This window comes from Sapajus apella, unplaced genomic scaffold, assembly GCF_009761245.1.
Source record: "Sapajus apella isolate SASKATOON/1434 unplaced genomic scaffold, GSC_monkey_1.0 scaffold1656, whole genome shotgun sequence".
In the NCBI taxonomy this organism is placed as follows: domain Eukaryota; kingdom Metazoa; phylum Chordata; class Mammalia; order Primates; family Cebidae; genus Sapajus; species Sapajus apella.
In genome coordinates this window covers 1-13,576 of record NW_022438582.1, presented here as the reverse complement: position 1 = coordinate 13,576, position 13,576 = coordinate 1, and the positions used below count along the sequence as shown (strand labels likewise).

At 55.4% G+C, this 13,576-nt stretch overlaps 1 protein-coding gene across 1 annotated transcript; it reads right to left on the bottom strand.

The window, feature by feature from the left end:
- Positions 1-857: 857 nt before the first annotated feature.
- LOC116546910 (kielin/chordin-like protein) lies at positions 858-12,403 on the bottom strand (the record flags this gene model as incomplete). Its single annotated transcript, XM_032273023.1, has 17 exons — positions 858-1,235; positions 3,370-3,540; positions 3,951-4,142; positions 4,231-4,324; positions 4,478-4,560; positions 4,668-4,841; positions 5,528-5,621; positions 5,697-5,803; positions 5,878-6,030; positions 6,231-6,312; positions 6,383-6,468; positions 6,788-6,881; positions 6,958-7,037; positions 7,185-7,278; positions 10,709-10,791; positions 11,948-12,041; positions 12,266-12,403. Coding segments are annotated over 17 exons (2,073 nt in total), but the record flags the coding sequence as incomplete, so codon positions are not given.
- Positions 12,404-13,576: the final 1,173 nt, after the last annotated feature.

Sequence of the window (13,576 nt, the reverse complement as noted above, 5' to 3'; positions counted from 1 at the left end):
AACAGAAGAGGGGCCATCAACAGAACCTCCACTGTCACACACACACACAGCCCTCCCCCACACACAGCCACACACACCACATACACACACACACATACACACACACAGACACCCCCCACATACACATACCACAGACATACATAGACAGACACACACGTACCCACACACAGCTACACAAAAACACACCTACACACACCCACATTCCCACAAACACACACATACACACATCCACATACTCACACACCCACAAACCCACATACACAGAAGTGCACATACACCCACACGCAGACACCACATACACACCCCTCCACACATACCCTCATACACAGACACAAATACAGACACACACACACACACAGCCATACACACACGCACACATAGGGACACACACACATACACATAGAGCAACACACACACACTGCTACACACACACATACACACATGGCCACACACACAGACACATATATACAGCCACACACACATACAGACACACACATACAGCCCCACACACACATACACATACACAGACACACACATATGCACATACACATATGGCCATGCACATAGAGCAACACACACTCACACGTACACACAGTCACACACAGATACAGCCAAACACACACAGAATAACACACACAGGTACACACACACACACAGCCAAACACAGATACATACGTACACACACAGCCACACACACACATACACACAGACCCACACACAGCCACACACACACACAGCATGAGCCACACACTCATGCATACACACATACAGACACACACAGCCACACACACACATACAGCCCCCTCCACACACACACACACACAGCCCTGCCTGGGACGTCTATCGTGGGTGAGGGAATCAGAGAGTGAGAGAATAGTACGGTGGGGTGGGGTCGGCAGGCAGTGGGAGGGCTGGGAGGAGAGCAGGGTGGGTGAGAGGCACCTGGGGAAGCCTGGGCGAGAGTGCCTGCATGTGTCTGTCTCAAGGGAGGGCTGATGTGGGAGGCTTGTCCCCGGGGAGCCCCAGCAGGGGGAATGGAAGGGCAGGTGTGGCCCTACCCTGGCAGGTTGGGCAGCAGTGCCCAGATGGGATGAGCGGGTGGCTGCAACCCAGAGGCTCACAGGGCAGGCGGCCGCACGTCACGAAGCCTCCAAGGCAGGTACACCGGTGGCAGGGTTCTCGGGGATCCGGGAACTCCTGATTACTCAGGTAGTACTCCCCCAGGTACTCACAGCCTTTGGGAGACGAGACAGAGAGGCCGAGGGGAGGGACAGAAACGGATGAGAGGGCAGCAGTTGTAGGCTCTGAGCGTGGGCCTGGGGGGCATCCAAGATCTCAAAGATCTAGCATGGGGGGCGGAGTCACAGTCCAAGCCCAGAGGTCAAAGCAGTTGTGAGGGAGGGTGTTTGAACTAGCCAAAGGGCAAACTTTCTCCCCTCTAACCGGCAATAAATCTTCCTGTTTAACCTGTAGAAAAACACCAGTAAAGAATCTGCTGCCCTGGGGTTAAACACTCAGCAGATCATTGCCAGAGGCACCAGTTTCTCAACCAGGAGAGCCAGGAGTAGCCCCAGCTGACTCAGATGGTGCAGACTCAAGGTAGGGCCTTTCCCACACTCTTCCAAGCCCTCTGATGAATACAGGAGGGGGTGGGGTCCCAGGGTGGTGGCAGCCCGCCCTTGGCACCTCTGGCATTGGCTCACTTCCCTTTTTAAAAAAGAGAGGGTGACTAGAGGTGACCGGCCAGGAGATGGTCGCCCAGATCAAAGCTCATGTGGCCTCACTGGAGGGCACTGCCCCAGAAGATCAAGTCATGCTCCTGGCAGGCATGCCCCTGGAGGATGAAGCCACCCTGGGACAGTGCTGGGTGGAGACCGTGGCCTCCTTGGAAGTAGCAGGCCGCATGCTTAGAGGTAAAGTCCATGGTTCCCTGGCCCGTGCTGGGAAAGTGAGAGGTCAGACTCCTAAGGTGGCCACACAGGAGAAGGAAGAAGGAAGAGGGAGAAGAAGAAGAAGAAGAGGAGGAAGAAGAGGAGGAAGAAGACAAGTGGCTGATGCAGTCCAACCAGCGCTTTGTCAAGGTGCCCACCTTTGGCAAGAAGAAGGGCCTCAATGCCAACTCTTTAGTCCTTTGTAATTCTGGCTTTCTCTAATGAAAAAGCCACTTAGTTCAAAATAAAAATAAAAATAAAAAGAGGATGAATTTCAGGCTCTAAGCCTTGGCAGGCAAAAGTATCTGACAAGGATTTAACAACATTATAATTTTAATTGTATTCATTTTTATGGTAATCTGATCCTGGCAAATCTAATTTTCCATTTACGTATAGTATGATATAAAACTCCTTTCTAAATCAATTTCAATTAATGTGAGTTAATTTGAAGGCAAATAAATAAAATTACAGCTGGTAGAGGGCAAGTGGCAAAAATCGCCAAGATGGCACAAGAGTGAGGGAAGCCAGGGAAGGCTGGGGACCTGGTCTGGCTCTCGTAACTTTTTACAACAGCCAAATTTAGGCCCAGAGAGGTTATGTAACTTGCCCAAGACCACAGGACAAATAGCAACAGAGTCAGGAGAAAATCCAGGCTTTAGCCTCAGGCTTTTTTCTTTTTCTTTTCTTTTCTTTTTCCTTTTTTTTTTTTTTTTTTTTTTTGAGATGGAGTTTCACTCTTGTTGCCCCGGCTTACTGCAGCCTCTGCCTCCCAGGTCCCAGTGATTCTCCTGCCTCAGCCCAAGTAGCTGGGATAACAGGCATGTGCCACCATGCCCAGCTAATTTTGTATTTTTAGCAGAAACGGGGTTTCTCCATGTTGGTTAGGCTGGTCTCAAACTCCCGACCTCAGGTGATCTGCCCACCTCAGCCTCCCAAAGTGCTGGGATTACAGGCATGAGCACCCGCGCCCCGTTTTTTTTTTTTTTTCTCTCTCTCTCTTTCTTTCTCTCTCATTCTCTCTCTCTCTCTTTCTTTCTTCTTTCTTTCTTTTTGACAAGGTCTCACTCTGTCACCAGCCTGGAGTCCAGGGGAAAACGTGGCTCACTAAAGCCTCAAACTCCTGGGGGATCCTCCCACCTCAGTCTCCCCAGTAACTGGAACTACGAGAGCCACCATGACCAGCTAATTTTAAAATTTTTGTGTACAGACAAGATCTCTCTATGTTGTCCAGGCTGGTCTTGAACTCCTGGGCTCAAGCAATCCTTCTGCCTCAGCCTCCCAAATTGTTGGGGTCACAGGTGCTAGCAAGGGCTTTAGGCCTCAGGGCTTTTTCTTACTGTAATAAATATTTGAGATCCTAGGGCAGTGAAGATTAGGCTCACTCAGCTCTCTGGTCCTCCCACCCCACCCCCGCAGTCCCCTATCCCTTGACCCTCACCATCACAGTCAGGGCAGCAGCCGCCTCTGGTGGGGAAGGGACACAGTGCAGGGGCACACGCCTTGGGCTCACAGCTCACACTGCCCTCCCAACAAAGGCAGAGATGGCAGGCGGCAGTGGGCGATGGGAAGCGCTCCCCGCTGGCAAACTCCTTCCCCTGGTACAGGCAGCCTGGGGAGAAAGTCAGGTGTCGCCGGCCGTGGGGGCTGGGGGACCGTGGGGACTTGGTGGTCTTGGGGTTGGTAGGCGTGGAGGACGAGTGTCGTGGGGACCGTGGAGCCTGGGTGCCGTGGGAGGCTGGGGTCCATGGGGAGCTGGGGGACTCTGCGGGCGGAGAGACCGTAGGCTCCGTGGGGGCTGAGGTACGTGGAGGATGGGTGTTGGGGGGGCTGGGGGCCGTGCGGGCTGGCTCCCAGGCCTTGATGACCCGACACTACATTCCTATTGAGATCCCCGACGTGGGCGGAGCGGGCCTGGGCAGGAGGACTGGGCAGGGGGACTGGGCAGAGCGCTCCGGGTCGGTAGCGTGGGTGGTGGCGGGAGGAAGCGGGTGGCCGGGAGGGGGGCCGCAAGGGCGTTACCGTCGCAGGAGGGACAGCAGGGCCCCTGGTGCGGGTGCGCGCAGGGCGCGGGCGGACAGGGCAGCCGCTGGCAGGACACGGAGCCGTGGAGGCAGAGGCAGAGGCGGCACGGATCGCCGGGCGGGGAGAAGTGCTCCTGGTGACGGGCGGGGGCCGCGCCGGGTCTTGGGCAGCCGGCGGGAGCGGGGGCGGCTGTGGTGAGAGCGCGCGTCAAAGGGGCCCAGGAACAGGCCTCCCGGGGCACCCCCGGGGAAGAGCGGCCAAGGGGTGCAGCCCCTACCTGGGCACTGCGGGCAGCACTCTCCCGGCGGCAGGACCGGCTCTGGACAGGGCAGCGGCGCGCAGCGGCGGGCCAGGCACTGCACGTGGCCACTCTGCGGATCGGCGGACCGACCACGGGTCAGTGGGTTAGCGGGGGGAGGCGGAGGAGACCACTCTCATCCCCTCCCACCTGGGCGGGCCTCTCCTGGCCTCCGCTAGTCCCGCCCCCACTCCCCTGGGCTCCTCCCACCCAGGTGCGGACTCACCAGACAGCTACACTGACGGCAGGGGTCAGAGGGGTGGGGGAAGTCCGCTCCGCTGAGGTACTCTTTCCCGCCAAAGGCACAGCCTGGGGGAGGGAGCAGCTATAGCCTGGGAGAGGGCGACTCCCCCAGGGCTTGCAGCCTTCCGGGGACCACGCGACCCCAGAGGGCCGCCCCGCCCCGCCCACCTCACCGCTGCAGTCGTTCTGGCAGCAGGTCCCAGGCAGCGGGTGGGCACAGGGGGCTCTGGGGCAGGCGCGAGGCTGGCAGCGGGCATGGCCTTCCTGGCATCGGCACTCCTGGCAGGGGTCTCGGGGGTGGGAGAAGCTCTCGCCGTCCACAAACACCTTTTCCTCCAGGATGCAGTCTGGGCAGTGGACAGTGGGAGCAGGAACGTGGGCAGAGCCTGACAGCCCCTCCAGCCCTGGAGTCCAGAGCCGCTGCCCAAGTGCCCACTTGGAAACTGACTGAAGAGGGAAGTGGAAGAAGCGGCCATGTGCACGTGTGCTGGCATGTGTGTAGTTGAGCACACGAATGCGTGTGTGTGCATGCGCATTGGAGGTCATCCACCTGTAGGCAGATGTGTGTCTGTGAGGGGAAGCGGAGGAGTGCTTACACACGTGTGTACCTGTGTTTGTGACACATGCCCTCACACAGACTCTCTACGGGGCAGGGACGTGTCCCATGCATCCCAGCACCCAGCCTCCTACATGGCAGGCTCAAGTGTCTGCTCATGACCTGTGTTATGCAGGTAGATACATGGGTGTACCTAGGGGGGTACAGGGGTGGGGACCCAAGGGTAGCAGGGGCACTAGTTACTGGAAAAGGAAACGGAGCATGGGAGGGGAGTGTGGTGTAGGTACAGGCAGGAATGAACAAATCTCTACTCTCCCTCCCACCCTCACCCTTTGAGTTCCAGTGAGTTCTAAGCTCTGTAGGACTGGAACAATTCAGAAGGCCATGGCTTTCTAAGGTAGCTGTTGGGCCGATGGGGCTGTGGGACAGCAGCATCTGGGGCCCTGGTCCTCTCAGGCACAGTGAGCGCATACATACCTGGGCACCTGGGGCAACACTGACCCGGTCCACTCTGGGGCCTGGCACAGGTTGTGGGAGGGCAGTCAACCAAGGAGCATGTCACAGTTCCATCCTGGGAGAGAGCAGGGGTGAGAGCAATGGGGCCCACGAGAGGCTCAGTGGGGCTACAGTGAGGCTGGGCGGGTACCTGGCAGCGGCAGGCGTGGCAAGGGCTGTCTGCATCTGTGAAATTCTGCCCATTGGCATACACTTGGCCATGGTAGGTGCAGCTGTCACAGCTGGGGCAGCAGGCACCTGGGTGGGACAGGCTGGTCAGGGTGAGCTGGGAAATGCAGGGGAAGAAAGCCAAGATTGGCCCAAGCACTCACCAGGGGGCTGGGTGGGGTGCTGGCAGGGCACTGGGGGGCAGAGCACAGCCCCACACTTGGATACCCCATCTTGACAAATGCAGGAGGTGCAGGGCTGACCATCAGGCTCCCACTGGACTCCCTCCGCAAACTCCTCTCCATCCAGCACGCAGGCTATGGTAAGGGGCTGTCACATCAGCCTTCACACCTCCTACCCATTCCTTTCCTTCCCAGGCCACAGGGACCCCAGCTTCGACATCCCCACTGACACTGTAGAATGGCTAGTGGACTTGGCAACAAGTACCCCATCAGCGGAAGGAGCACCATCCACCTGCAGCGCCTGTAGCAGCTGCTCCTCTCTCTCTCACACACACCTGGGCAGAGTTGGCGGCCAGAGGCAGGCAGGGCACAGGGGGTGACGGAGCACTCCTGCTCCTCACAGGAGACTTCACCGGCCTAGGAGGGAAGCAGGTGAGAGACCCTGAAGGAATGAGACCGATCTGGGCATGACCGGCGGGATGCCTACCTGGCAGGAGCAGCGGACACAGAGGCCCCCCTCTTGGAGTCTGAAGGTCTCCTGGCTTCGATACTGGTGTCCCTGGTACTCACAGCCTGGATGGGACGACAGGAGCGTGGGGGTATAGGGCTGGGGGTGGAGGGGAAGCCTCACGTCACCCTGAGGCGTCCAATCTCCACTCTGACAAAGCAGACCAGCTGAGTCCTCCAGAGGTCCCGGCCAGCAGCCCCCGCCCCCTACAGCTATGCCACAGAAGCACAGGCTCTACCATAATGCCAGTTTGCCATGAGAAGGTGTGGTGAGGACTCACTTTGGGAATAAGGACTTAAGTCCAAGAGAAGCAAACCCCCCATACCTAGGGCCTCTCTGCGGCCAGGGCCTGTCCCTCCTGCAGTGACTCTGACCCCAACTCACCATCGCAGATGGGGCAGCACTGCCCAGGGATCTTGCCTGGGTGTCTGCAGGGCACCGGTGGGCAGGGCAGAGGCTCACACTGGATGCTCCCGTTCTGCCAACAGGGCCCGGTCAGCACGCCCGAGGCAGGCCCGGGAGCCAGGCCCTCCCTGCCAGGCAGCCACACTCACAGCACAGCGGCAGTGTGAGCAGGGGTCCCCCGAGCCCACGGGCTCCCCGCTGCGGTGCTCCCGCCCATTTAGGAAACAGCCTGTTGGGAAGAGGGGCTTTAGATGCTCCTCCAGGGCCACTCCCCGCTCCCTCCTGGCCTTCACGGCCCAGCTCCCGAGCAGGGCCACCCGTCAGCTTTCTCCAGGTTGTCCCCATGCTCAGGTCCCTGCTCTACCCACCAGCTCACCATTGCACACAGGACAGCAAGTGCCTGGGAGGGGCCGGGCTGGGTACGGGCACAGGCTGGCACATTCTCGCTGGCGGCACTGGATGTGACCCTCCTAGCGGGGAAGGTGAACACGGGAATGGGCCGTCAGGACTCAACTGAGAGGTAGAAATGGCATTAGAATCCCAGCTATCCATATATTTGATGTTGTTACGGGTTGAATTGTGTGTTCACCCCCCAAATCCCAGCACCTCGGCATGTGACGGTGTTTGGAAGCAGGGTCATTGCAGGTATAGTTAGTTAAGGTGAGGTCATACTGGAGCGGGGTGGCCCTAATCCAATAGAACTAGTGTGTGTGTATGTATATATATATATATATTTGGAGATGATAAAAAAGATCTTGTTGATAAAGCAGGTTGCAGGCTACAGATTAAGATGGTGTTTCACTCTTGCTGCCCAGGCTGGAGTGCAGTGGCATGATCTCAACTCACTGCAACCTCCACTTCCTGGGTTCAAGCAATTCTCCTGCCTCAGCCTCCCGAGTAACTGGGATTACAGGTGTCCACCACCACACCAGGCTAACTTTTTGTTTATTTTTAGTAGAGATGGGGTTTCACCATGTTGGTCAGTCTGGTCTAGAACTCCTGACCTCAGGTGATCCACCTGCCTTGGTATCCCAAATTGCTGGGATTACAGGCATGAGCCACTGCACCAGGTAGTATCCTTCTAAAGAGGAAAAATTTACACACACACACACACACACACACACACACACACAGGGAGAATGGCACGGAAAGAAGACAGAGGTTTGGGTGCTGCAGAAGCCAAGAAATGCCAAAGATCGCCAACAAACCACCAGAAGCGAGGGCAGAGGCTGGAGCAGATTCCTCCTTACAGCCCCAGAAGGAACCAACCCTCCCCCACCTTGATCTCATACTTCTGGCCTCCAGAACGGTGAGAGAATATATTTCTATTGTTCAAGACACCCAGTAAGTGGCACTTTGTTGCAGCAGCCTAGGAAACTCATACAGATATGTAAATTAGCATGTCAGTTCAGCTCTCTGTGACTTAGTTTATTTGTCTGAAAACAATGGACAGTCATAGTACTGTTCTCATAGGCTTACTATAGGATAAAATGAAGTACGGGGTCTGGTGTGGCGTCTACCTCTGAAGCTGGTGCTGGTGGCTGCTGCCACTCCTCCACGGCCTAGCCCAAAAAGACCCCATGCCTAGAATTCACATCCACATCGCTGGGCTCACCACCTCCAGCCCCATCAGAGTCTGAGCAGCCAATAACTTCTCATGGGTGGGGAAAGAGAGGACATGGTTGTGTCAGAGATGTTTGAACCAAAGTAACTCCATCTTGAATAGGGGCTGGATAAAATGAGGCTGAGACCTCCTGGGCTGCATTCCCAGAGAGTTAGGCATTCTAAGTCACAGGATGAGATAGGAGGTCAGCACAAGATACAGATCATAAAGACCTTGCTGATAAAACAGGCTGCAGCCAAAACCCACCAAAACAACAAGGTGGTGAGAGTGACCTCTGCTGGTCCTCACTGCTACACTCCCACCAGCGCCATCACAGTTTACAAATGCCATGCCAACATCAGGAAGTTACCCTATATGGTCTAAAAGGGGGAGACATGAATAATCCACCCCTTGTTTAGCATATCATCAAGAAATAACCATAATCAGGGGCAGCCAGCAGCCCTTGGGGCTGCTCTGTCTATGGAGCAGCCATTTTTTCATTCCTCTACCTTCTTATTAAAGTTGCTTTCACCTTACTCTGTGGACTTGCCCTGAATTCTTTCTTGCATGAGATCCAAGAACCCTCTTCTGGGGTACGGATCAGGTCCCCTTTCCTGTAACAATTGCAGTGGGGCTGGGTGCCCTGTAGCCTTCACACGGAGTCCCTAGTCCTTAGCAGGAAGCTCCCAAAACAGGTGCCCACCTGGCCATCACAGCTTCCGTGTCCCTAACCCCTCAGGCTATTCCTTATACCTGGGATACCTTTCCCTCTTCTTTCATGATCAAACCCTACTTACCCTTTGAGGCCTAAGTAAACACCGCCCCTCCCATGAAGATGCTCTAGATCTGTGCTGCCCAGTAGATATATAATCTCAGCCACTTTTGTCATTTTAAGTGCTCTAGCAAATTTTAATTTTAAAAAAATTTTTTGAGACAAGGTCTTGCTGTATTGCCCAGTTTGGTCTCAAACTCCTGGCCTCAAGTGATCCTCCTGCCTTGGCCTCCCAATGTGCTGGTATCACAGGAATGAGTTACCATGCCCAGCCTCACAATTTTTTTTTTTTTTTTGAGATGGAGTTTTGCTGTTGTCACCTAGGCTGGAGTGCAATGGCAAAATCTCGGCTCACCGCAACCTCCACTTCCTGGGTTCAAACGATTCTCCTGCCTCAGCCTCCCAAGTAGCTGCGATTACAGATGCCTGCCACCATACCCAGCTAATTTTTCGTATTTTTAGTAGAGATGGGGTTTCACCATGTTGGCCAGGCTAGTCTCAAACTCCTGATCTCAGGTGATCCACTCACCTCGGCCTCCCAAAGTGCTGGGATTACAGGTGCGAGCCGTCACACCCGGCCATAACAAATTTTTAAAAGTTAAACAGATGAAATTAAGTTTTAACAACATATTTCATTTGACCCAATATATCCAAACTGTTATATCAATATGTAATCAACATGTAATGGATTACTATTTTACATTCCTCTATTTCCTAGGAAGTCTTTGAAATCCGGCATGTATTTTATTCTTATGACACATCTCATTTTGGACCCGGCCACATTTCGAGGGTTCAGTGGCCACATTTCAAGGGCTTGGTAGCACATGTAGTAATGGCTGTGAATTGGACAGCACAGTTCTAGACACCTCAAGTCAAGCTGTGCTTCTCCCGCCCTGGAGCTTTTGCCGCCTCCCATATCCTGCCCCGTCTCCTCCTCCAGCCTGTGAGCTCTTTTATTTTATTTTATTTTATTTTATTTTATTTTATTTTTTTGAGATGGAGTTTCACTCTTGGTGCCCGGGCTGGAGTGCAATGGCAGAGTGCAATGGCACTATCTTGGCTCACTGCAGACTCCACTTCCCATGTTCAAGCCATTCTCCTGCCTCAGCCTCCCAAGTAGTTGGGATTACAGGCATGTGCCACCATGCCCTGCTAATTTTGTATTTTTAATAGAGATGGGGTTTCTCCATGTTGGTCAGGCTGGTCTTGAACTCCTGACCTCAAGTGATCCGCCCACCTTGGCCTCCCAAAGTTCTGGGATTACAGGCGTGAGTCACCACGCCTCGCCCGTGAGCTCCTTGAGTTTTCACTGACCCCGGGCTGAGCATCTCTTGGGCTCAGACCTGGGCACACAGATGAGCTCTACCCAGCCCTCGCCCGCATAGCCCCCAGCAGACAGCTCCTTGGTCTTTTCCACTGGGTCCCCTCTCAACGCCTCTGCAAAGCGTTCCATGGAATAAAGGCATGAATACAGTGGGCCTGAGGGCAGGGATGGGGACAGCCCAGGAGCAACCTTGGGACTCACCAGGCACCGGCAGATTCGGCAGGGGTCCCCGGGTGTGGTCCACTCTTGGCCATGTTCCCAGTGAGAGCCACCTTCTGTGCAACCTGGGGTTGAGGGGGATGAGCAGAGGGAGGCCTGCTGGGAGCTGGCCTGGACCCCAGCCTCAGCCTGCCCGCCTTCCTCTTTCATGTGCCCTCCGAGGGCTCTCTCCTCAGCCAAGACCAGATGGGGTCACATGTCTGCCTAGATTCCCCGGTGGCTTCCAGTGCCCCGGGCAGGGTAAGTCCTTAGATCCTTAGTCCAGCCTTTCTGGTCTTCTGTGGACAGAGCGTAGCCACGCCCACGTGGCCATCTATCTCCCACCCCTCATCACCTCTTGCACCTTCCCAGCCAGCATCACACCCCCACCCCTAGTGTCAGGGCCACGCCTGTGCTGGGGCACTCTCCTCTTCCTGGAAGTCCCACTGCCTTCATCACCCGTTCACCAAGCTAACTGCTCTTTATCCTTAAGGGCCGCCTCGGGACCAGCTGCCTTCAGGATACCTTCCCTCCTGTGCCCAGGCTGGATTCGGTTTCCTTCCTCTGAATTCACACAATAGCTGGTGCCTGCTTCTATTCCTGCCCTTGCTGTTACAGGATTTTGCATTAGTGTATGACTCAGTGTCACGCCTAGTGGTCAACCCTGAGGGCTGACCCATGTCTCATGATTGGGAGCACAAAGTAAAAAGCAAACATTTATTTTTTTTATTTTTTGAGGCAGAGTTCCACTCTTGTTGCCAGGCTGGAGTGCAATGGCGCGATCTCGTCTCACTGTAACCCCCGCCTCCCGGGTTCAAGCAATTCTCCTGCCTCAGCCTCCCGAGTAGCTGGGATTACAGATGCCTGCCACCATACCCAGCTAATTTTTTGTATTTTTCGTAGAAATGGGATTTCACCATGTTAGCCAGGCTGGTCTCGAACTCTTCCCAAAGTGCTGGGATTACAGGCGTGAGCCACCGTACCTGGCCGAAGGCAAACATTTATTAAGCAGCACTATGAGGTATGGAATATCATTATCTGTACCTTACACATGGGGAAACTGAGGTAAAGAGTAACTTAGAGTCACACAAGCACTACATGGCAATGGAATTTGAGCTCAGGCATTCCAGCTTCCCCACACACCCCATCCACTGGAGACCAGCAGGATCTGGGTTCTGGAATTCAAGAAAGGGCATGACAGCCTACCTGTGGCTCCACCAGGGAGGAGCCAGGGGCTCTCACCTTGGCAGGTTGGGCAGCAGTGCCCAGGCCTCAGGGCTGGCTCTGGACAGGGGCTGACTGGGCACTTCAGGGGCACGCAGCGAACCTGGCTCCTCTGTAATGCACCAGTGGCTGTGAGGCCTCCAGGTCTGGCTCCCGCAGAGGGCAGGGTGGGTGGGTGTTGGGCATCCTCGGAGGAGGGGGCACAGGGCAGGGATGGAGGGAGAGCCTCGCTGGCTCCAGCTCTTGGGAGGCCTGTGAGTGGCAGGCAGGGCCCAGGGCAGGGCGCAGGCGTCCAGGGAGGAACAGGACCTGGGCAGAGGGGGCAGGCGGACTCACCAGGCAGGAGCACTGCAGACAATGGTTGGAGCTGGACGGGAAGGTGGCCCCCTCCTCGTAGTGTTGCCCCTCATACTCACAGCCTGGGAAGGTTGGCAGGATGACAGGTGGGTCACCAGAGAGCGGGGTGGGTGGACATCACTTGAGGGAAGGCATGATCCCAAATAGGTACTGGAACCTTGGGGTCCAGGGGGTGGAGAGGCAGGGCAGGAGGTCCCCCAGCCGGCAGATGGGGCAGCACTCCCCAGGTGGGTGTAGCTCTCCAGGCAGTTGAGCTCTGAACATGAAGGCCCCTGGCTGCAGGGCAGACACCAAGCCAGCCCTTCCTCCCCACCGCCCTCCTCCTTCTTTGTCTCTCTCCCTCTCTTGTCCCTCCCTGCTCCTTCCCTTTCCATTGCCAGAGCTGGCTTACTCTGCAAGCCTAGCCAGCTTCAGCCCTGATGCCTGGGCAGCAGGAAGCCCTGTCTAGCCCCCAGACTGGGCTCGGCATGGCCAGGCCAGCAGTATGCCCAGCAGCAGAGATGTGGGTGGTGGCTGATTCCTTTACTTGGCAGGTGCAGAAGACACAGGGCTCCGGATGCCACGTTTCCCCAGCCCTGTGGCCCCCAGGCCCAGCCCCCCAAGTAAGAGACCCAAAGGACTGGGTGCCACATTAAAGGGGCACCATTCACATGACAGACATCAGAGATTTTAATATTTACTACACCTTCACAGCAGATGGCAGTAAAGTGTCCCACAGGCACATCATCGGTATGGTTCCATTATTTCACAACAGACAGAAGTAGTGTCATGAGGAAAGGGTGCTGCCTTTTTCTTTTTTTTTTTTTTTTTTGAAATGGAGTCTTGCTCTGCTGCCCAGGCTGGAGTGCAGTAGTGCAATCTTGGCTCACTGCAACCTCTGCCTTCCCCGGTTCAAACAATCCTCTGCCTCAGCCTCCCAAGTAGCTGGGATTACAGGCACCCACCACCACACCTGGCTAATTTTTGTATTTTTAGTACAGACAGGGTTTCACCATCTTGGCCAGGCTGGTCTTGAACTCCTGACCTCATGATTCACCTTCCTCAGCCTCTCAAAGTGCTGGGATTACAGGTGTGAGTCACTGAGCCTGGACGTCGGTGCCTTTTTCAACTTCACCAAAGTTATCATATAGGCTAGCAGTGGCCCTGGCTCAGGCACCACGTGCCCCAAAGAGTGTGTGTGTGTGTGAGTGTGAGAGTGTGTGTGTGTGTGTGTGTGGGAGAGTGTGTGTGTGTCTTTTCTCCAAAGACTGTGTGTGTGTGTGTGTATGTGTGTGTCTTTTCTCTGAAGAC